We start from the raw sequence: 25,394 nt of genomic DNA, 5'->3' as shown, positions 1-25,394 counted from the left end.
GTGTTGAATGATGATGAAAGTATTTTCTTTTTGGGGATTTTCTTTCTTTTTTGGGTCACCCTGCCTTGGTGGGAGACGACCGACTTGTTGAAAAAAAAAAAAGTATTTATTTTACTATTTGTTTGTTTTTTTATGCCTATCTTTATTGAGCACTTAATATATGATAGTGTAATCACATTATCAGGTATTTTTGATGCCTCTAATAATGAAAAAGCGCTCTTTTCCACCCGCCAGCAATTTTTGCTTACCATATGGGGTCGGGAACTTAAGAGCTGTACAAAAAGGACCTTCCTGTAATATTTAGATTGTTACATTTTAACAATTTTCAAAATGAAAAAGGGAGGTCTGGATTGTTAAAAGTGTGTGCTATTCATATATTTTTGGTAAAATTTGTTAAGTGGAATTTTTAATTCAGAATTTATAAGTTGGATGTTTCAAGGCAGTGTACATTATATAATATGTTCTAAAATAATTTTTACATCACAATGGACCCTCAGTGTTCGAACGTACCAGACCGTAAACAAACCGGAGCCCAAACAATTTTGTTCAGAAAAATTGACCCAGTTTTTGAATGTTTTTCTAGAATCTGAAAGCAGTGACCTGTTTAAAATTCAGTTGTAAGAAAAACTTTATAAGAAAGCCATTTCAGAAATGCTTTGAAGTGACCTCTGACACTGACCTAACTAAAAGAGGATTTTGGAAGAGTCAGTTCAACATCCTCCAGTGTGAAAGGCTGATAATTAAAGCTTGGAAAATACTGTTTCGGACAACAAACTTTTCGCAGTTCAAACACCAACTATGAACCAATTAAGTTTATACACTGGGGTTCCACTGTAAGTGTTTTACACTAAAGTTTTATCTGTCCATGCCAAAATCACATAGAATTATCTAAAATGTGATCTAAAATGTTGATTATCCACCCTCAATCACACTCCCATTGTACTTCTGGAAAGTACGACAATTTGTAAGATGGAAGTCAATGGAAGATCATGATTTTCATTACTTAAACTCACATAATTTATTGGAGGGAATGGGAACCCTTTCATTCAACAGGAACTGCCTACATGCATCTAAATTTAACTGACTACACAAACCTAGAAGCATGAACTTACCTTTAAGTGTTGAATCTTTACTGCCGCTTACAAGAAGGCGAGAATCAGCTGACCAAGCAACTTGGTAAACACCACAAACATGGCCTCGTAACACACCCAGGAACCTAGACAACCTCAGTGTTAATCTATTAAACTTGCCCAACAATCATCATTTCATTTACATTTTATATAAATATGAAATGACACTTTGCAATTAATAAATATGTGAGTATATAAAATGAACTTTTTAATTACTTTCACAAAGTTAAGAGTTATTTTTGGAACCAACAAATACAGAGAAAGTAAATGAAACCTGTGCATTTGTATCCAGGATTACATGAGGATACAATGACTCCCAGCTACTCAAGATGTTCACATAGAAAAAGAATTTATGAAAATCTTCTGTGGGGTTTAATAAAGCTTATGTGCATATTTCCCACAGTACACAATTAAGTTAAGTTTTGCAAAGATCTATACAAATCTGTTACTGTATCATAATGGTTGTAAATGCACCAAGGTGAATGTAAAGCAAGTATTGTAGGCCATACTTTCCATTCAGTCCGCTCCATAATCTTATGCTCTTGTCAAATGAAGCTGATGCAATGATACGTGTGTCTGGCGAAAATTTGACATCATTTACCAGTTGTTGATGGCCAGTCATGCGCTCTGAGAAGAAAACCTCCATAAGACTTCTACTACTACTAAAACCAGACATATTACCATGGTATATTTAAGACTTGACTTTTTCTATAAAAGAATACTTCATTTATTAACATGAATGATCAAAAGTCTTTCTGACATTTAAAATATTTTAACACAAAGAAATTAGAAGGATCTTTAAACAAAAAACACATAAGCAATTATTATTATAATAAGTAGAAGAACAAGAAAGCAAACTCACCAATAGGTTTTTTGTTCCTGGCAGGTTCCCAGAGGAAGAGAGTAAAGTCATCAGAGCCGGATGCTAACCGCTCCACTCCACCTGCAGCTGCTAGTGCTTCCTTATAGCATTTCTCAGCATGAGCTTGTCTTTTGTCAGCTGAAATGTATTACATTTCTCAAAAATTACATCTGTAGTAATTACATTTCAAAGGAAGAAATAATTTATTTTATTAACGCATCGGCCGATTCCCACCAAGGTGGGGTGGCCCGAAAAAGAAAAACTTTCATCAACATTCACTCCATCACTGTCTTGCCAGAGGGGTGCTTTACAGTACAGTTATAAAACTGCAACATTAACACCCCTCCTTCAGAGTGTAGATACTGTACTTCCTATCTCCAGGACTCCTGTCATCTCCCACCCAAATCTAGCCTCACTCAACACTACTGTTAATGAAGAGCTTGCAAAAATAGCAACCTGGATAACTGTCAATAAACTTACACTAATATACACAAAACCTTTTACATTATGTTTGAGAGTAGAGCAAGTGAGGTCCAACTAAACATTATGCTTAACAACACCCTTACTGCTAAACATAATGAGGGAAAATTCCTGGGTCTGCACCCTGACAGCAACCTGAAATTCAACACCCATATCCAACACACAACAAAAAAAGGCCTCTAAAACAGTTGGCATCCTCTGAAAGATTCATTACTATGTACTACAAACAGCACTACCTAAACTATACTTTTCACAGATCTACCCCTACCTCACCTATGCTATTTGTGCCTGGGACTCCACAACAACAAATCACCTAAAACCAATAACAACCCAACAAAAAGCTGCAGTGCAAATGATCACACAATCCACAGCTAGACAATAGCCCTCCCACTCTTCAAAGACCTAAATCTACTCATTATACCAAACATTCACTTGTATTATTGTGCAACCTACCCTAAGTGCTTTCTTGACAGTTGCAATAGACATAACACTAGGCACAAAAACTTCTATGACATTTCCCCTGTCAGGCAAAAGCTTTTCAAAAACTCAGTGTACATAAAAGGGCCCAAAATCTGGAACTCTCTGCCAGAAATCTCCAGAACCACAGGTTCTGCTAGCATTTTTAAAGCTACAGTTAAAAAACACCTTATCTCCTCAACCTATCCCAGCCCATCTTAAATACATTTGTAAAAACTATACATGCATTTGCTCAATATTATGAACATAGGTAAAACTTTATAATCAATATATACTTACTCTCAATATCTGTGTTCATTTCAAATGTTAATCACTCAATTGTGTCCACCTAAGGTTAATAAACAAAACTGTAATTCTTCTCTACAAAAATTATTAAAGCCAAATGGCTCAACCTAATAGAATATTCAATTCTCTTGTATTCATTATAACTCACCTAATGACCATATGTACGGTTATTGCCTTATTAATCTTGAGTTAGTTTTAAGTTTGCCCAAAATGCTTAGCATATAAAGGGGCTTTTGGCATGTACACCCAACTATTATATTCCTTTGTACAAACATGCATCATGTTGAAATAAAATATTATTATTATTATTATTATTATTATTATTATTATTATTATTATTATTATTATTCTTTCAATGCACTGGCCGTATCCCACCAAGGCACGGTAGCCCAAAAAAGAAAAACAAAAGATTTTTTTTTTAACATTAGTAAAGTCTACAATACTTTTTTAAAACTCCTGTCGTCTCCGACGAAGGGTGGCCCGACAAAGAAGAAAACACTTTCACTGTCATTCATTCAATTACTCTCTTGCCGGAAGGGCACCAACATCACAATTCAGATGACCCTCCTAACCGCAGGAGAAGGGGTTATTAGCCCCTTGCTCCTGGCATTTTAGTCACCTCTTATGGAGGAAAAATTCTGTTCCACTTCCCCATGGAGATAAGAGGCAATAAACAAGAACAAGGACTAGTAAGAAAATATAAGAAAACCCAGAGGGATGTATATATACATGCTTGTACATGCATGTGTAGTATGACCTAAGTGCAAATAGAAGTACCCAAAATCTTGCATGTAGTATATGAGACAGAAAAAAGACACCAGCAATCCCACCATCGTGTACAACAATTACAGGCTTTTGTTTTACACTTACTTAGCAGGATGGTAGTACCTCCCTGGGTGGTTGCTGTTTACCAACCTACTACCTAGGATTATTATATTATTATTATTATTATTATTATTATTATTATTATTATTATTATTATTATTATTATTATTATTATTATACAATACAGAGTTTATGATAAAAATATGATTACAGAATATACATATAAATTGGCAGACAACTTGTTGCTAAAACTGGTACATTATCATACTGATATGAAACACTGTATAAATCCTTATCCATTAACACATATTTTACCATCATAAGTTCTATTACTTGTCTAATAATATTTCTTATTATTAAAATTATTAGGGAATGGTGGATAATCACAGCCAATACAAGGAAAATGTTAACTTAATTCCCATGAACCAAGAGCCCTTCAGTTGCATCATGGAACCTCCCTATAAGTACCTTGAAGTTCACTGTTTTGTAACACAGGAACTCAATTTTATATTGTTTAATGTAATAAATAAACAATTTTTGTTCTTTTTTTTTCAACATGTCAGCCATTTCCCACCGAGGCAGGGTGACCCAAAACAAAAGAAAAACCCCCCAAAAAAGAAAAAACTTTCATCATCATTCAACACTTTCACCATCACTCATACATAATCGCTGTTCTTGCAGAGGCGCTCAGATACGACAGTTTATAAGTCCCTCCAAACTGCCAACATCCCTAACCGTTACCTCCTTTAGAGTGCAGGCATTGTACTTCCCATTTCCAGGACTCAAGTCTGGCTAACTGGTTTCCCTGAATCCAGTCACAAAATATTACCCTGCTCACACTCCAACAGTTCATCAGGTCCCAAAAACCATTCATCTCCATTCACTCCTATCTAACACGCTCACGCATGCTTGCTGGAATTCCAAGCCCTTCACCCACAAAACCTCCTTTACCCCTTCCCTCCAACCTTTTCGAGGACGACCCCTACCCCGCCTTCCTTTCCCTACAGATTTATACGCTCTCCATGTCATTCTACTTTGATCCATTCTCTCTAAATGACCAAACCACCTCAACAACCCCTCTTCAGCCCTCTGACTAATACTTTTAGTAACTCCACACCTTCTCCTAATTTCCACACTCCAAATTCTCTGCATAATATTTACACCATGCATTGCCCTTAGACAGGACATCTCCACTGCCTCCAGCTGCCTTCTCGCTGCAGCATATACAACCCAAGCTTCACACCCATATAAGAGTATTGGTACCACTATACCTTTGTACATTCCCTTCTTTGCCTCCATGGATAACGTTTTTTGTCTCCACAGATACCTCAATGTACCACTCACCTTCTTTCCTTCATCAATTCTATGGTTAACCTCATCCTTCATAAACCCATCCACTGACAAGTCAACCCCCAAATATCTGAAAACATTCACTTCTTCCATACTCCCTCTCTCCAATGTGATATCCAACTTTTCTTTATCTAAATCATTTGATACCTTCATCACTTTACTCTTATCTATGTTCACTTTCAACTTTCTATCTTTACACACAATTATTTTTACTACATACAGTGGTACCCCAAGTTTCATACAGCTCCCAACTCAAACAATTATGTAAGTGTATTATTTTAAGTGCTTTTGTAAGTGTATTTTTGGGGGTCTGAAACAGACTAATCTAATTTACATTATTCCTTATGGGAACAAATTCCTTCGGTAACGGCACCCGAACAGCCTTCTGGAACAAATTATGGCTGAAACTCAGGGTACCACTGTATTTTAACCCTTTCACTGTTGAGACCCTTGATCCTGAACTCACTCTCAGTGTCGAAGAATTTAAAAAACATACATTTTTTTATTATGAGATGATTGATTATCTTTTTCCAAATGGTAATGACACTAAAAGTATGAAATTTGATGGAAAACTTATGGAATTACTCTCTCCCGAAGTTAGCAGTCTCAGCAATACATACACATCAGCAATTCTGCCCACTATGAGCCCTATTTTCGGCCAATTCCATTGTTCCAGTCGACCAAACTCATGACTATTTCGATTTGTTCTATTGAGTACAAGAAACTGCCCATTTACTGATTTCAACTACCCAGTAAAGTGGTCAGAAATTGGCAATTTGGAAAATTTCATGCAAACTTAAAAAGATTTCAATTTCAAAATAGGGTCCAGAATGAACAATGCAGACATTCCTGGCACCAAAATAAAAATTTTTCTGTTCATCATTAATGCCTGCAGGATCCTCTTATATTACTCTTACCTTCTATTTGGAATTTTTATTCACACAAAAAATAGAAGATTTACCGTTACGCAGACTACTGCATTATTGTAATAATTGTATAAATAATGTCAACTCATTCATGACTGTGTATTAGAATGACTAGTTGGACACTTAAAGGACAATAACGTCATTTGTTTACTCTTGAACACTGGCAAAAAATCGAACATTTCCGCTATTTTGAGCTCAATTTCAAGGTCCTTTTCTTCATGAAACCAAACAAAATCATCTCTATTTCTGCAATATGTATTCCATTCTATCAAATGAGACCAAGAAGATGAGAATACAACCATAAATACCATACGAATATACACCTCAAAGTCGGCATATTAATCCAAAAACACGGTCAGTTTTTTTTTTTCCTCATTATGCACTGCATGCTGCAGATTTTTTTTATGTTGCATATTGCGCACACTGACCACACAGACCCATTCTCTCACACGTGGGCCTACCAGCTTTCTCCCGCTTGATTTGAAGCTGCTAGAATTTTGGAGTATAAATATGTCAAAAACACTGGTTCATAAGACGTATATATACGACCAAAACAGTCAAAGGGTTAAAGTTGACGATTTTTTTAAGATATAGAGAGAGCATCTCACTTCCAGACATAGATAAGAATAAAAATAACACTACAATTATAATGCAGATTTTTTCAAGCTAGGCTTTGTTTTAAACTAACAGCCTATCCATTCTCAATGCCCATTTGTGTTTCACACATCATCCTCATACACTGCAAGTTTTTCATAAGTTTGCTTCTATACATCTTTTATTAACTAAATTTGAAAGCATTTAACCTGATCCACATAAATTTGAACCAGCCTCTCCAGCAATGATTAACCATTAAACTGTCCACACGTAGATCTACGTGCACGTGTACAGTGCTCCGAACGTAGATCAACGTTTTATTTTTCATTCCTTCAAATCTGGCAGAATAGGCCTGAGGTGCCTAGACATGAAAGAATGGGTCTGTGTGCTCAGTGTGCGCAGTATGAAAAAAATCGGGGACCACTTAGTACCTTGTGGGAAAACCAGTTCCACTGAGTGTAAGCTAGAGCAAATAACTTGGCAAATACCAGTGATTCACTGATGTCATGTCATATTAACACTCACATTTTAAGAGGAAAGTAAAAACAGGTTAGATAAATACATGAGTGAGTGTGGGTGGGTGTGATTTGGACCTGACTAGCTTGTGCTACTAGGTCAGATGCAGTGCTCCTTCCCTCAGTGGATATGACCTGACTAGGTGGGTCACTGGTCTAAGCTGGGGGGGGTGACATGGACCTGCCTTGCATGGGCCAGTAGTCCTGCTGTAGTGTTCCTTTTTTCTTATGTTCTTATGTATTTGACAGGCTGGCTGGCTTTGGCTGTCTCTGCTGTCTATATCTCTGTCTACCTGTCTCTGTCTATCTGTTTCTGTCTATCTGTCTATATCTGTCTCACATGTACTCATAAGTACAGTTATTATACATAATGTAAATTACTTAGGATAACCCAAAAATTCCAGCCCACGTGCTATACAGTGTTCGTAGATGTAAGACATAAATAAACATGACGCAAATAATAGTAGTGTCACTTGCTCAGCAATCAGGGGGCAGCACATACACCACAAACCAACAGGTTTACTAGTTGCTCCTTGAGACAGAGACAAGCAGATGGAAAGACAGACACACACAGGCAGACAGAAAGACAGATAAGCAAAACTTGACAGACAGATAAGCAGAGCTAAACATTCAGACAGATAGACAGGCTGACAGATAAACTGACAGACAGACATACAGAGACATGTTTGTGTGCAAGAGTAAAAACATATAAAGGCAAGGTTCCCTCCAGCAGTGCACATTCATCAAATGTCACTGGCTGTCACTTTCAAATTCAAATTCAAATTCAAAGTTTATTCTCTACAAGGATTACAATGCTGAGTTTACAGAATTTGGTTATTGTGTGGTTTACATGTAGTAAAATAATGATTACAGAGTGTACCACTAGAACACCTAGCATGGCTAGGCATTTCAGGCAGACTTAGTTTAATTCTTAATTTTAAAATAATACAAATTATGAGGTAAGTTGGTATTATGGCTAAGTGACTAAATACTAGTTTCTGAGTTTAGCAATGTGAATGCTTTTGTTTTGGCACAGTACATAGTTTCAGTATTGGAGTATCACAGGATTCATTATTTTAAGATTGAGATTAATATTTCTGTTTATGGTCAAATGGGTGAGTGAGTGTAAGTGTGAACCACCAGGTGGTATTCGTGTAGTTAGTTGACGGGGTGTATCAGGGAGATAAGATGTTTTCTAATGGTAGTTTTGAAGGTGATGAATGTGTCTGCAGTTCTAGAGTTCTCAGGTAGGGTGTTCCAGATTTTAGGGCCTTTGACATACATTGAATTTTTGTAAGGGTTTAGTCGGACACGGGGAATGTCGTAGAGATGTTTGTGTCTGGTGTTATGCCTGTGGGTTCTGTCACAACTATCAAGAAAGCATTTTAGGTCAAGGTTGATATTGGAGTTTAAGGTCCTGTAGATGTAGACTGCACGGTAGTAAGTGTGGATGTACTGAACAAGGAGTAAGTTTAGATCTATGAAGAGTGGGGGGGTGTGCTGCCAGGGATGGGATTTGGTGATTATTCTTACTGCAGCTTTTTGTTGGGTTATTAGTGGCTTTAGGTGTGTTGCTGCAGTTGATCCCCAAGCACAAATAGCATAGGTGAGGTATGGATAAATAAGTGAGTGGTATAGTGTGAAAAGGGGATTTTGCGGCACATAGTATCGTATCTTGGAGAGGATCCCAACCGTTTTGGATACTTTTTTGGTTATGTGTTGGATATGGGTGCTGAAATTCAGGTTGTTGTCAAGGTACAGGCCTAGGAATTTGCCCTCATTATGTCTGGTAACTTGTTATCTGACCCCTGTCGTAACACCATTCTTCAAGGAGTTTCATACTCCAGCGTGTCTAAAACACTGTTGGGACCTATATATACTTTGTATATATTTCTAGACAATAGTAAATGACCAGGGCAGGTGAAATGTTCACCTGTCAGTGGGATTGTTACTATCTGAGTGCTACTACTACTTCAGTACATAATATTAGTGTCAGAACAAAGATTGGATATGAAATCACAAGAACTATTATAAATATGTGCTCTGTGAGCACATACCTCTATTATGTAATAATAATCACTCTTGGGCATATTAAATGTCTTATTTTACGTAATAGGCATTTTCATTAATCCATCTATGATATTTTCTTCAAAATTATATATGAAACACGTTACATAGTATATAAACATTTTATGTTTATATACTATGGAGGCGTGGTAACTGGGCAGAGGGAAAATATTACATCACTCCCCTTAATACATAAAGCTTTTGTTTACAATTCTCAGCATGAATTAGTCATTACTACTCCCTTTTTTTATGATGGCATCTAAAGGTAGTTGATAGAAACGATTAAACTCAGTGAATATGGTATGTCAATGGTAATAATATGGCTCTGGGCTACATTAAATATCATGTAGCTATGTAGGTAGATGTAGGTATGTAGCCCAGGTGGACTACATACCTACATTATTATTTTTATTTTATTTTATTATCACACCGGCCGATTCCCACCAAGGCAGGGTGGCCCGAAAAAGAAAAACTTTCACCATCATTCACTCCATCACTGTCTTGCCAGAAGGGTGCTTTACACTACAGTTTTTAAACTGCAACATTAACACCCCTCCTTCAGAGTGCAGGCACTGTACTTCCCATCTCCAGGACTCAAGTCCGGCCTGCCGGTTTCCCTGAATCCCTTCATAAATGTTACTTTGCTCACACTCCAACAGCACGTCAAGTATTAAAAACCATTTGTCTCCATTCACTCCTATCAAACACGCTCACGCATGCCTGCTGGAAGTCCAAGCCCCTCGCACACAAAACCTCCTTTACCCCCTCCCTCCAACCCTTCCTAGGCCGACCCCTACCCCGCCTTCCTTCCACTACAGACTGATACACTCTTGAAGTCATTCTGTTTCGCTCCATTCTCTCTACATGTCCGAACCACCTCAACAACCCTTCCTCAGCCCTCTGGACAACAGTTTTGGTAATCCCGCACCTCCTCCTAACTTCCAAACTACGAATTCTCTGCATTATATTCACACCACACATTGCCCTCAGACATGACATCTCCACTGCCTCCAGCCTTCTCCTCGCTGCAACATTCATCACCCACGCTTCACACCCATATAAGAGCGTTGGTAAAACTATACTCTCATACATTCCCCTCTTTGCCTCCAAGGACAAAGTTCTTTGTCTCCACAGACTCCTAAGTGCACCACTCACTCTTTTTCCCTCATCAATTCTATGATTCACCTCATCTTTCATAGACCCATCCGCTGACACGTCCACTCCCAAATATCTGAATACGTTCACCTCCTCCATACTCTCTCCCTCCAATCTGATATTCAATCTTTCATCACCTAATCTTTTTGTTATCCTCATAACCTTACTCTTTCCTGTATTCACCTTTAATTTTCTTCTTTTGCACACCCTACCAAATTCATCCACCAATCTCTGCAACTTCTCTTCAGAATCTCCCAAGAGCACAGTGTCATCAGCAAAGAGCAGCTGTGACAACTCCCACTTTGTGTGTGATTCTTTATCTTTTAACTCCACGCCTCTTGCCAAGACCCTCGCATTTACTTCTCTTACAACCCCATCTATAAATATATTAAACAACCACGGTGACATCACACATCCTTGTCTAAGGCCTACTTTTACTGGGAAAAAATTTCCCTCTTTCCTACATACTCTAACTTGAGCCTCACTATCCTCATAAAAACTCTTCACTGCTTTCAGTAACCTACCTCCTACACCATACACTTGCAACATCTGCCACATTGCCCCCCTATCCACCCTGTCATACGCCTTTTCCAAATCCATAAATGCCACAAAGACCTCTTTAGCCTTATCTAAATACTGTTCACTTATATGTTTCACTGTAAACACCTGGTCCACACACCCCCTACCTTTCCTAAAGCCTCCTTGTTCATCTGCTATCCTATTCTCCGTCTTACTCTTAATTCTTTCAATTATAACTCTACCATACACTTTACCAGGTACACTCAACAGACTTATCCCCCTATAATTTTTGCACTCTCTTTTATCCCCTTTGCCTTTATACATTATTATTATAACTGATAATTATATTTATGTGTATCTGTACCCAAGTTAATTTACACACAGTGCTGGCATGCGGGTACACATTAAAATCATTAAGAGTATCTTATTAGTCTTGAAGATCAAATATTAATAATGAAAATAATAATAACACATTAATAATCACTCTGAGGTGCATTAAATATCATATAAAACATTAATATACACATTTTGCTTAATCCATCTAAATACACCCCGCAGTAGAATAAATTAACATAAATATGAGACGTAGAATGAAAGGGGGTAAAGCAGCTGGAACTGATGGGATCATGACAGAAATGTTAAAAGCAGGGTGGATATACTGTTCGAGTGGTTGGTACTCTTGTTTAATAAATGTATGAAAGAGGGGAAGGTACCAAGAGATTGGTGGAGAGCATGTATAATCCCTTTATATAAAGGGAAAGGGGACAAAAGCGATTGTAAAAATTATAGAGGAATAAGTTTACCGAGTATACCAGGAAAAGTATACGGTAGGGTTATAATTGAAAGAATTAGAGGTAAGACAGAATGTAGGATTGCGGATGAGCAGGGAGGCTTCAGAGTGGGTAGGGGATGTGTAGATCAAGTGTTTACATTGAAACATAAATGTGAACAGTATTTAGATAAAAGTAGGGAAGTTTTTATTGCATTTATGGATTTAGAAAAGGCATATGATAGAGTGGATAGAGGAGCAATGTGGCAGATGTTGCAAGTATATGGAATAGGTGGTAAGTTATTAAATGCTGTAAAGAGCTTTTATGAGGATAGTGAGGCTCAGGTTACGGTGTGTAGAAGAGAGGGAGAATACTTCCCGGTAAAAGTAGGTCTTAGACAGGGATGTGTAATGTCACCATGGTTGTTTAATACATTTATAGATGGGGTTGTAAAAGAAGTAAATGCTAGGGTGTTTGGGAGAGAGGTGGGATTAAATTATGGGGAATCAAATTCAAAATGGGAATTGACACAGTTACTTTTTGCTGATGATACTGTGCTTATGGGAGATTCTAAAGAAAAATTGCAAAGGTTAGTGGATGAGTTTGGGAATGTGTGTAAAGGTAGAAAGTTGAAAGTGAACATAGAAAAGAGTAAGGTGATGAGGGTATCAAATAATTTAGATAAAGAAAAATTGGATATCAAATTGGGGAGGAGGAGTATGGAAGAAGTGAATGTTTTCACATACTTGGGAGTTGACGTGTCGGCAGATGGATTTATGAAGAATGAGGTTAATCATAGAATTGATGAGGGAAAAAAGGTGAGTGGTGTGTTGAGGTATATGTGGAGTCAAAATCGCTATCTATGGAGGCAAAGAAGGGAATGTATGAAAGTATAGTGGTACCAACACTCTTATATGGATGTGAAGCTTGGGTGGTAAATGCAGCAGCGAGGAGACGGTTGGAGGCAGTGGAGATGTCCTGTCTAAGGGCAATGTGTGGTGTAAATATTATGCAGAAAATTCGGAGTGTGGAAATTAGGAGAAGGTGTGGAGTTAATAAAAGCATTAGTCAGAGGGCAGAAGAGGGGCTGTTGAAGTGGTTTGGTCATTTAGAGAGAATGGATCAAAGTAGAATGACATGGAAAGCAAATAAATCTATAGGGGAAGGAAGGAGGGGTAGGGGTCGTCCTCGAAAGGGTTGGAGAGAGGGGGTAAAGGAGGTTTTGTGGGCGAAGGGCTTGGACTTCCAGCAAGCGTGCATGAGCGTGTAGATAGGAGTGAATGGAGATGAATGATACTTGGGACCTGACGATCTGTTGGAGTGTGAGCAGGGTAATATTTAGTGAAGGGATTCAGGGAAACCGGTTATTTTCATATAGTCGGACTTGAGTCCTGAAATGGGAAGTACAATGCCTGCACTTTAAAGGAGGGGTTTGGGATATTGGCAGTTTGGAGGGATATGTTGTGTATCTTTATACGTATATGCTTCTAAGCTATTGTATTCTGAGCACCACTGCAAAAACAGTGATAATGTGTGAGTGTGGTGAAAGTGTTGAATGATGATGAAAGCATTTTCTTTCTGGGGATTTTCTTTCTTTTTTGGGTCACCCTGCCTCGGTGGGAGACAGCCAACTTGTTGAAAAAAAAAAAAATGAGATGTGATAGCCAGGTGAATTGTAGGACTTGTGGTAGCCAGGCAACTTGTAGTCTAACATCAGAGAAAATGTGTACACTATAATATTACTGGGAGTAGCTAGAAAATTATTCCTTTCGTATGCCTTCACTCAGGGCATCATTTCTTTTAAAAATGGTGTTACATGAGAATGGGAGTATTTCTCTCTAGTATTTATTCTACTGTATCAACGTGGAGACAACCTGTACACAATGTAAAGCGACGAAAACTAGATGCGTTCGTCTGGTTTGTTCACAATACGTGTGGGTGGGGTGGGTGGGGAGGACTGCCCTTCCTGGCTACCCATACTTCCCAATCTGACTTCCTACAAATAGAAATCACTTCTAACCCTACATCAAGACTACAAATATTTTAAGGTAATTAATGAGTGTACGTATAAGCATTTTATTGCTTTAGGGAGCTTTATGTCGTAGTATGTGGGAGTGGCCAGGCAGGATGCCATACCTCCCACAAGACAAATACAGTAGGGCCCCACTTATACGGCGGGTTAGGTTCCAGGCTGTCGCCGGAAAGCAGACATCACCGGAAGGCAGAATGCCATTTTTTCCCATTTATAAATGCATATAAATGCCAGACAACAAGTTTCCACTAAATTATATTAGGTTAGTAATAGAACTAGGCATTAAAAACACACAAAGTAAATTTTTTTTTTTTTTTCAACAAGTCGGCCGTCTCCCACCGAGGCAGGGTGACCCAAAAAAGAAAGAAAATCCCCGAAAAGAAAATACTTTCATCATCATTCAACACTTTCACCACACTCACACACTATCACTGCTTTTGCAGAGGCGCCCAGAATACAACAGTTTAGAAACTTTTTTTTTTTTTTTTTTTTTAAAAAATTCGGCCGTCTCCCACCGAGGCAGGGTGACCCAAAAAAGAAAGAAAATCCCCAAAAAGAAAATACTTTCATCATCATTCAACACTTTCACCACACTCGCACATTATCACTGTTTTTGCAGAGGTGCTCAGAATACAACAGTCTAGAAGCATACATATAAAGATACACAACATATCCCTCCAAACTGCCAATATCCCAAACCCCCCCCTTTAAAGTGCAGGCATTGTACTTCCCATTTCCAGGACTCAAGTCCGACTATATGAAAATAACCGGTTTCCCTGAATCCCTTCACTAAATATTACCCTGCTCACACTCCAACAGATCGTCAGGTCCCAAGTACCATTCGTCTCCATTCACTCCTATCTAACACGCTCACGCACGCTTGCTGGAAATCCAAGCCCCTTGCCCACAAAACCTCCTTTACCCCCTCTCTCCAACCCTTTCGAGGACGACCCCTACCCCTCCTTCCTTCCCCTATAGATTTATATGCTTTCCATGTCATTCTACTGTGATCCATTCTCTCTAAATGACCAAACCACCTCAACAACCCCTCTTCTGCCCTCTGACTAATACTTTTATTAACTCCACACCTTCTCCTAATTTCCACACTCCGAATTTTTTGCATAATATTTACACCACACATTGCCCTTAGACAGGACATCTCCATTTTCTGCCTCCAACCGTCTCCTTGCTGCTGCATTTACCACCCAAGCTTCACACCCATATAAGAGTGTTGGTACTACTATACTTTCATACATTCCCTTCTTTGCCTCCATAGATAACGTTTTTTGACTCCACATATACCTCAACGCACCACTCACCTTTTTTCCCTCATCAATTCTATGATTAACCTCATCCTTCATAAATCCATCCGCCGACACGTCAACTCCCAAGTATCTGAAAACATTCACTTCTTCCATACTCCTCCTCCCCAATTTGATATCCAATTTTTCTTTATCTAAATCATTTGACACCCTCATCACCTTACTCTTTTCTATGTTCACTTTCAACTTTCTACCTTTACACACATTCCCAAACTCATCCACTAACCTTTGCAATTTTTCTTTAGAATCTCCCATAAGCACAGTATCATCAGCAAAAAGTAACTGTGTCAATTCCCATTTTGAATTTGATTCCCCATAATTTAATCCCACCCCTCTCCCAAACACCCTAGCATTTACTTCCTTTACAACCCCATCTATAAATATATTAAACAACCATGGTGACATTACACATCCCTGTCTAAGACCTACTTTTACCGGGAAGTATTCTCCCTCTCTTCTACACACCCTAACCTGAGCCTCACTATCCTCATAAAAACTCTTTACAGCATTTAATAACTTACCACCTATTCCATATACTTGCAACATCTGCCACATTGCTCCTCTATCCACTCTATCATATGCCTTTTCTAAATCCATAAATGCAATAAAAACCTCCCTATCTTTATCTAAATACTGTTCACATATATGCTTCAATGTAAACACTTGATCTACACATCCCCTACCCACTCTGAAGCCTCCCTGCTCATCCGCAATCCTACATTCTGTCTTACCTCTAATTCTTTCAATTAAAACCCTACTGTATACTTTTCCTGGTATACTCAGTAAACTTATTCCTCTATAATGTTTACACTCTCTTTTGTCCCCTTTCCCTTTATATAAAGGGACTATACATGCTCTCCGCCAATCCCTAGGTACAAAGTAAAATACCTTCACAATAAATTCATTACTTATCTTAAAGTATTTGTAATCTTAATGTAGGGAGAGAGTTGAGTAGTACTAATTTGTAGGAAGTGAGGTGCAGGTAGCCCAGGTGTAGGTAGCCCTGGCTCCCCTTCTCATACTTAATATACGATATTTAAAACATCCCAGAGCGGTAAAATACACATACAGTACACTCATTATTTACCTTAAAATATGTGTAGTCTTAATATAGGAAGAGAGGTGAGTAGTATTTATTTGTAGGAAGTCAGCACAGGTAGCCAGTAGTTGTAGCCCGCCTGGGCTACACCTACAGGCTACCTACACTGTGGCCCAAAGCCATATTATTAACATCGACATACTGTGTTCACTGAATTTAATAATTTCTAACAACTACCTTTAGATGCCATCATAAATGAAGGTAGAATTAATGAATAATTCATTCCGAAAATTGTAAACAAAAGTGGAGTGGGGGAGTGGCTGGGCCAAATGCAGATTCATACACGTTTTCTCTGATGGCTGAGCAGAGAAAACGTAATGTTGTCCCTCCACCCGGCTACCACACAGGTCCACAAGTACTATTATTATCAGAGCACACATAAAATATGCAATAAATGCCAGACAACAAGTTTACACTAACTTATATTAAGTTAGCGATAGAAATAGGCATTAAAAATACAATAAAAGGCAAGAGAGACACACAGAGTACACTTATTACTTACCTTAAAATATTAATATTAATGTGTGAGAGGTGAGTGGCAGGGTGTTTATTGAATAAAATCAGAATGGCACACCATCATCCTCTAACTTGGCACTTAATGTGGCCCAGAGCCATATTATTACCATTGACAAACCATGTTCACAACTACCTCTATATGCCAACATAAACAAAGGGAGAAGTAATGAATAATTCATGCTGAGAATTGTGAACAAAAGCGTTCTGTATTAAAGGGAGTGACGTAATGTTTTCCCTCCGCCCGGCTACCACACCTCCATAGTATATAAACATGTTCATATGCTATGTAACATGTTTCTTACATAATTTTGAAGAAAATATCATAGATGGATCATTGAAAATGTCTATATTGATGTAAAATTAGACTTTTAATGTGCCCAAGAGTGATTATTACACAATAGAGAGATGTACTCATGGAGAATGTAAACAAACCAGGTTGCATGCGCCGAATTTGAAAGACTACTTACCATGTAGAAAGTTTTGGTCATAATTTGAGATTGCCATATTAGCGGAATGCTGTAAGGCGAAATGCCGAAAAGCAGGGCCCTACTGTAATTACAATCAAACTTACCAGAAGTTATTTCAGGTCTGTCCTTCATCAGTGCCTCGGGATCAAAAGCTCCAGTTCTTAAAGCATAGTCTGTGTTGAGGGCAAGTGTATTCACCCAGTGTCCATGCCCTTGTAGTGTCCGGCACATTGTTCCCTGCAAAAAATAAAACAAATTTGTCTTTTGTATGATTTTTCATAATATGTATGTCTAATTCTGTAGAACTAAGGAGTTCCGTGACTCAAAGGGAATATGCATTGCTCCCCAGCTGCACAACACAAGTGTTAGTGAAACTAGTTGTCAGTGGTACACCATCAGACTACAAAAGACCATAGACAACCCTGGGTTATGTAATGAAAGTTCCATGATTGCACACAGATAACAAGAATCCATGAATAATCTGGTGTTGTTAGTGCTGAGTATAATGCCTCATACTTCCCTGTGTGTTGGCTTCATGTGATTACCTATTTGTAGCCTCAAAAACAGAGAGAAACTTATTTTACCCCATCTCTCTCATACAATTTTTACAAAATTTCCATTTGTTAAAGTATGTGCTACTAATTTTTTTACTACAACCCATTGCTCTTAATTTATTTTAACATACCAGCTGTCTCCCAACCAGGTAGGATGACTCAAAAAAAAAAAAAAACACTTTCACCATCACTCACTCCATCACTGTCTTGCCAGAGATGCACCAATACTACGGTACAGATGCCTTTCCCCCAAACTGCAAAATCTCCACCCCTCCTTCAGAACACAGGCACTGTACTTCCCACCTCCAGGATGTTAAGCTAACCAGTTTCCATGAATCCCTTCACAAATATTATCTAGTTCACACTCCAACAGTAAGTCAAATCATAAAAACCACTAGTCTCTACTCACTTCCATCTAACACATTCACACATGCCACTTTGACATCCAAGCCCTTTACATACAAAATCTACATTACCTCCTCCCTTCAACCTTTCCTAGGGTGACCAATACCCCATCTCCTCTCCACTACAGATTTATATGCCCTCCAAGTCATCCAATTTTGCTCTACCTTCTCTAAATGTCCAATTCATTTAAGCAACTCCTCCTCAGCCCCGTGGATAAGACTTTTAGTAACCCCACACCTCCTCTTATTCCCAAAACTTCAAATTCTCTGCATATTTACACCACACATTGCCTTCAGACATGACATCTCCACTGCTTCCAGCCTCCTCCTTGCTGCAACATTCACAACTCATGCTTCACACCCATATAAGAGTGTTGGTACCACTATACCCACATACATTCCTATTTTTGCATCCATGGATAATGTTCTTCATCTCCACAGATACCTCAATACACCACCCACCTTTTTCCCCCCTCATAAATTCTATGGTTCACTTCGTCTTTCATAGACCCAACCATCAACAAGTTCACTAGCAAATATATGAACACATTTACTACCTCCTGTAGGTAGTAGGTTGGTAGACAGCAGCCGCCCAGGGAGGTACTACCGTCCTGCCAAGTGAGTGTAAAACGGAAACCTGTAATTGTTTTACATGATGGTAGGATTGCTGGTGTCTTTTGTCTGTCTTATAAACATGCAAGATTTTCAGGTACGTCTTGCTGCTTCTCCTTACATTTAGGTCATACTACACATACATATACAAGCATACACTATATACACCCCCCTCTGGGTTTTCTTCTATTTTCTTTCTAGTTCTTGCTCTTGTTTATTTCCTCTTATCTCCATGGGGAAGCGGAACAGAATTCTTCCTCCGTAAGCCATGCGTGTTGTAAGAGGCAACTAAAATGCCGGGAGCAAGGGGCTAGTAACCCCTTCTCCTGTATAAATTACTAAATTTAAAAAGAGAAACTTTCGTTTTTCTTTTTGGGCCACCCTGCCTTGGTGGGATACGGCCAGTTTGTTGAAAAAAAAAAAAATTACTTCCTCCATACTCCCTGCTTCCAATCTGATATCCAGTCTTTCATTACCTAAATTTTTGTTACCCTAATCACATTGCTCTTTGCCATGTACGCTTTTAACCCTTTGACTGTTTTGGTCATATATATATACAGAAACTAACTTCGCGGGAGCAAAGTTAGTTTCGACCAAATTTCGTACTTTTGGTGTCATTACCATCAGGAAAAGATTCTCTATCATTTCATAAGAAATTTTTTTTTTTTTCCAAAAATTTTACGACATAGAATGACAGTTTCAGAAAGGGGCTTGCGATAGTCAAACAGTTAATCAATTTATGCCTTTCAAGATGGCTACAAATTGCCTTGGGAATTATTGATTCCATGACAGTTTCAGAAAGGGGCTTACGATAGTCAAACGGTTAATCAATTTTTGCCTTTCAAGATGGCTACAAATTGCCTCAGGAATTATTGATTCCATAAATTTTCCCACTATGGAGGTAAGGCTTACTGGTCTATAGTTCAAAGCTAAGGACCTGTCACCTGCCTTGTAAACAGGCATTACATTTGCCATTTTCCACTTGTCTGGCACTATGCCAGTTTGTAGTGGTGATATATTGCGAAGATTAGCCAAAGGTATGCTAAGTTCCTCTTTACATTCCTTTAACACCCTTGCAAACAGTTCATCAGGGTCTGAGGATTTGTTAGGCTTTAATTTCCCTATTTGTCTGAGGACCATGTCACTAGTTCCCTCAATCATGCATAGTTTATTATCGTCCTGTTCTACATAATTTATTATTTCTGGAATTTCGCTAGTATCTTTCTGAGTAAAAACTTGGAGGAAGTAAGTGTTGACAAGTTCACACATTTCTTTATCACTGTCAGTGATCTGACCTGAGTTACTTTTAAGTGGGCCTATCTTGTCCCTAATCTTATTTCTGTATACCTGAAAGAACCCTTTTGGGTTAGTTTTTGAATCCCTTGTGACTTTAGCCTCATAATCCCTGTTTGCTTTTCTTATTCCTTTTTGTATCTCTCTCTTTAATTGAACATATTGATTTCTTAACTGCCCATCCCCTCTTTTGATACGCCTGTATGTGCCTCTCTTTTGACCAAAGAGATGTTTTAATCTACTGTTGTCTTTACAGCTAGCACTATGCTCTGAAACATGTCATATTGGCAACCAACACCACCTACCTGACCCCATAGTCAGGTCATCCCAATATAGCCCATCCAGGTAATTTCAGTCCCATGAAATCGGCTAATCGGAAGTCTGGGACAAAGACTTGATTGTAATTCCATGATGTGTTGAAACTAAGTGATTTGTAATTGCTGTTCCCAAGCTCATCATTAACCTCAAGATTATTAACCCTTAAACTGTCCAAACATAGATCTACATTTTTTTTCAACATCTGAAAGTATGTAAAAAACGTAGATCTGTTTGTTTTTAAATTTGAAAGCATGTAAAAAAACTTTGATCTACTTTTTTTTTTGTTATACAGTGGACCCCCGGTTAACGATATTTTTTCACTCCAGAAGTATGTTCAGGTGCCAGTACTGACCGAATTTGTTCCCATAAGGAATATTGTGAAGTAGATTAGTCCATTTCAGACCCCCAAACATACACGTACAAATGCACTTACATAAATACACTTACATAATTGGTCGCATTCGGAGGTGATCGTTATGCGGGGGTCCACTGTATTTGAAAATGTGTAAAAAAACATAGATCTACTTTTGGAGCACTACGCATATGAACGTAGATCTATGTTTGGACAGTTTAACCCTTTCAGGGTCCCCAGGCCCTCTCCGAGACTTGTTCTCAGGGTCCCCCAAATTTCAAAAAAAAAAAAAAAAAAAAATTTCTTATGAAAAGATAGAGAATCTTTTCCCGATCATAATGACACCAAAAGTATGAAATTTGATGGAAAACTACAGAATTATGCTCTTGCGAAGTTAGCGGTCTCGACGATGCTCACGCATTGGCAATTTTGCCCACTTTGAGCCCTATTTTCGGCAAATTCCAGTGTACTAGTCGACAAAAATCATAACTATTTCGCTAGAACTCCACTTTTTCTATCGAATGAGTACAAGAAACCACCCGTTTACCGATTTCAACTATCCAATACAGTGGTCAGAATTTAGCAATTTTGCCAATTTCACACAAATTTCAAAAGATGCCAATTTCCGAATGGGGTCCAGAATAAACATGAAAGACATTCTTGGCACTAAAATACCATTTCCTCTGTTCATTAGTCATGTCCCCATGCCCCTCTCACATTCTTTTGCTTTTCACTTTGAATTTTTATTCTCACAAAAAAATAGAAGATTTACTGTTATGCAGATACTGCATTAGTGTAGAAATGGTATAAATAATATCAGCGCACTTGTGAAAGAATATTAGACTCACCAGTTGACGTGTATTGGACCCACAGCAAGATTTGTTTACTTTTGAACTTAGGTAAAAATCGAACATTTCTGCTACTTTGAGCTCAATTTCCAGGTACTTTTCATTGTAAAACCAGTCAAAATCATCACAATTTCAGTAATATGTCTTCCATTCTATAAAATGAGACCAGGAAAACTAGAATACAGCCATAAATACCATATGAAAATGCAGTGCAAAGTCGCTGTTTTAATCCAAAAACATGGTCAAAGTTTTTTTTTTCTCATTACGCACTGTGTGCTGCAGGATTTTTTTTATACTGTGCACACTGACCACATAGACCCATTCTTTCATATGTAGGCCTACCAGCTTTCTCCCACTAGATTTGAGGGCGCTAGAATTTAGGCGCACTAGTACATCATAGACACTGGTGCGTAAGCCGTACTAGTACGGCCGAAACCCTGAAAGGGTTAACTAGTCATTCTTTGTTGGCAAGAACCAAGTCAAACTGTTTTAAAAAGCAATCCTGAACTATATCAAGAAAGTCACTAGACTCAAAATTTCCTGTCCAATTGTTCATTTTGAATTTTTATTCACACACAAAAAAGTAGAAAATTTACTTTTATGCAGACTACTGCATTATTGTAATAATTGTATAAATAATCTCAGTGCATTTCTAAACGCGCATTAGACTGGCCAGTTGGACACGTACTGGACAACTGACATTATTTAGTACTCTGAAATGTTGGAAAAAGTCGAACATTTCTGCTCTTTTGAGCTCAATTTCAAGCTACTTTCAGTCCTGAAACTAATCAAAATCATCTCTATTTCTATAAGATATCTTCCATTCTATCAAATGAGACCAAAAAACTGAGAATGCAACCATAACAACCATACAAAAATACACTGCAAATTAGCTGTTTTAAACCAAAAACACTGTTGGTTTTCTCTTTACTCATTATGCACTGTGTGCTGCAGGATTTTTTTTATATGGTGCACACTTAGTGCATAGACCCATTCTCTCATGTCTAGGCCCAAATTTACCACTCACAGCTAATCTGAGTGAGCTAAGCTCATGGCATTATACTATGGGACCAACACTGGCTTCAAAGCCATGATACAATGGGACTGACTCTAAAAGGGTTAACCCTTCCACTGTCCAGACCTGCAATCTGCAACTTGTCCACACTGTCCAAGAATTTAAAAAAAAAAATTTATATTTTTTCTTATGAAATAGTAGAGAATCTTTTTCTGAAGGTAATAAAAGAGAAAGTATGAAATCTGATGGAAAATTGACGAAATTATGCTTTCACGAATTTTGCTGCGTCAGTGATATTGATGCATCCGCGATTTTGCCCAATCTGAGTCCTAATTTAGGGCAATTACATTGTTCTAGTCACCCAAATTCCTAGCTATTGTACTAATATGCCTTCCATTTTATCAACTGAGCACAAGAAATTGCCTAATCAGTTATTTCAACTGCCCAATAAAGTGATCAGAAATTGGTAATTTGGTCAATTTCACACAAATTTCAAAATATTCCAGTTTCAAAATGGGGTTCAGAATAAGCAATGCAAATAAATACAACCATACAAAAATGCACAGCAAAGTCGCTGTTTTAAACCAAAAACACAGTCACAGTTTTTTTTTCATTATGCACTGCATGCTGCAGGATTTTTTATATGTTGCACACTTACTGTATAGACCCATGCTCTCATATCTAGGCCCAAATTTACCATTCACAGCATATCTGGGTGAGCTGAACTCACAGCGTAATACTACTGCACCGACAGTGACCTCGACCTATAGTACTACGGCACGGCCAGTGTAGTAGCTCATATAGCTCAACACCATCAAGAAGCCCAGGAAATGTAGCTCAACACAGTAGCTACTCACATCTGAAGCTCTCCAGACCTTTATAGTTCTGTCTTGGGAGGCTGAGTACAGGAGGTCCTCACCACTCCAACGCAAGGCTGTAACACACTGCAGATGGTTTGACAAAACCTAAAACAAAGAAAACCAGCCTTAAAACAAAATCTAAGAAACTTGTACTGATTAAAATCAATAAAATTTAAAGTAGCAGAGAATTATTGAAATGAAGGCATAATCATTGCAATAAAAATATATTGATGCATCACCAACAAAAGAATTATAATATATATAACCTCTCTTGCTACATGAGGCTCCGGCAGCGGGAGCATTGACCCCCAGAACCCTCTCCAGGTCTCCAGGTATACATAACAGGGCACACTTTGTACCTCTTGTTAAGTATAAAATTCACTGTTACTCTTACTAAGAAACTTTGTTCTGCTAAAACTAACTCTCACTTTTACTATTTTCTCCTCTTTTTCATATACCTGCTCCTTATTTTATTGCTAAATATAGAAAGTCAGAAACCACTTGGATACAAATATAAAGCACAGTAGAAACTGTCTCCAGTATTATAACCGCTTATGTTTGACTGAAGAAGGCTGCTATGCAGGCAAAATGTTCTGACAATAAAAAAAGTAGCTGTGTTACATGTGTATTACACCCACTAGTGGGTCCTACTCCCATATGACATAATCTTCAGCTACTCATTTCTACCTACAGTATATAATAAATCTCTGACCCCATGCCTCTGCTTTTGGTTAAGGGACTGACCACACAATCTACTGTCTCCAGTGTTTGAACTGCCTGTATTCGACAAAACCAGCCTGCTGTGCAGGTTGAATGCTGGAATGTAGGATTATGCTGCATTTGTGGTCTACCTACCCTGAGTCTACCTGGAGGCTGTTCCAGGAATGAACGCCCCAGTCCTTGACCAGGGCCTGATCAACTGCTGGCTGTACACAATCCAATGTATGAGCCACAGCCCAGCTGATCAGGCACTAACTTTAGGTTTCTGTCCATCTACCTCTTGAAGACAGCTAGGGGTCTAGTGGCAATCCCTCTCTTACAGTGCTAGTCACGGCATTAAGTCACCCCTTCCCCACACACACATACCAAAACACAAACACATACCATGAAAGATTATAATAATATATATTTGCACACTTAATGAGGTTTTAATACTTGGTGCTGTATCCTTTATGCTTAATCATGTCCCTCAGCCATGTAGGAAGACTCTCACACAAATTCTTGAAAGTTTGGGGTGGTATATTATTCCATGTCTTATGTAGAGCAGCCTCCAGCCGCGGGATGGAACTGATATCCTTGCCCAGTAAACTTTGTTTCACTACTGACCAGAGGTTCTCATTAGGGTTCAGGTCTGGGGAATTGCCTGGCCAGTCATTAAAGAACCTCACTTCACAGTCCTTAAGCCACTGAACTACAGATTTGGCATTATGATACGGTGCAGCGTCCTGCATAAAAACCGTAGCCCCACACTTGTCAAACGCCTCAGGTAAATTGTCACACAATAACTCAAGGTAATTATACTGGTTCATATACTGGTTGTTGGGAAGCACAATGAATTCACCAACCCTCTGAGCACTGAAACACCCCCAAACTATGAGCGAGTCGGGGTGTTTGGTGGTCCCACAGGTGTAGCGTGGGTCTAGCGGGTCACTACCTCTGGACCGGTATACATGTCCCCTACGGTTATAGGTGATGGTGAAGGTTGCTTCATTACTCCAAAGTACTTCAGACCACTGTTGAGGGGTCC

At 38.5% G+C, this 25,394-nt stretch overlaps 2 protein-coding genes across 5 annotated transcripts in view; both read right to left on the bottom strand.

Annotated features, from left to right (window-relative positions):
• The window catches only part of Rab39 (RAS oncogene family member Rab39), a 552,594-nt gene that overhangs the window by 389,910 nt on the left and 137,290 nt on the right, over positions 1-25,394 (bottom strand). The window lies entirely within an intron of this gene.
• Positions 1-25,394, bottom strand: part of Nle (notchless protein homolog 1) — a 132,352-nt gene that overhangs the window by 20,626 nt on the left and 86,332 nt on the right. For both annotated transcript variants that reach the window (XM_070090236.1, XM_070090235.1), the window contains exons 8-12: positions 23,645-23,752; positions 17,496-17,628; positions 1,993-2,130; positions 1,640-1,757; positions 1,113-1,216 (exon numbers count right to left, since the gene is read on the bottom strand). In XM_070090236.1, the coding sequence (XP_069946337.1) occupies positions 1,113-1,216; positions 1,640-1,757; positions 1,993-2,130; positions 17,496-17,628; positions 23,645-23,752 (601 nt within the window). The remainder of the gene's footprint in view (positions 1-1,112; positions 1,217-1,639; positions 1,758-1,992; positions 2,131-17,495; positions 17,629-23,644; positions 23,753-25,394) is intronic.

This window comes from Cherax quadricarinatus, chromosome 31 (genome assembly GCF_038502225.1).
Source record: "Cherax quadricarinatus isolate ZL_2023a chromosome 31, ASM3850222v1, whole genome shotgun sequence".
Classification (NCBI taxonomy): domain Eukaryota; kingdom Metazoa; phylum Arthropoda; class Malacostraca; order Decapoda; family Parastacidae; genus Cherax; species Cherax quadricarinatus.
The sequence above is the reverse complement of the archived record's forward strand: the minus strand, read 5'-3'. Positions and strand labels throughout refer to the sequence as shown.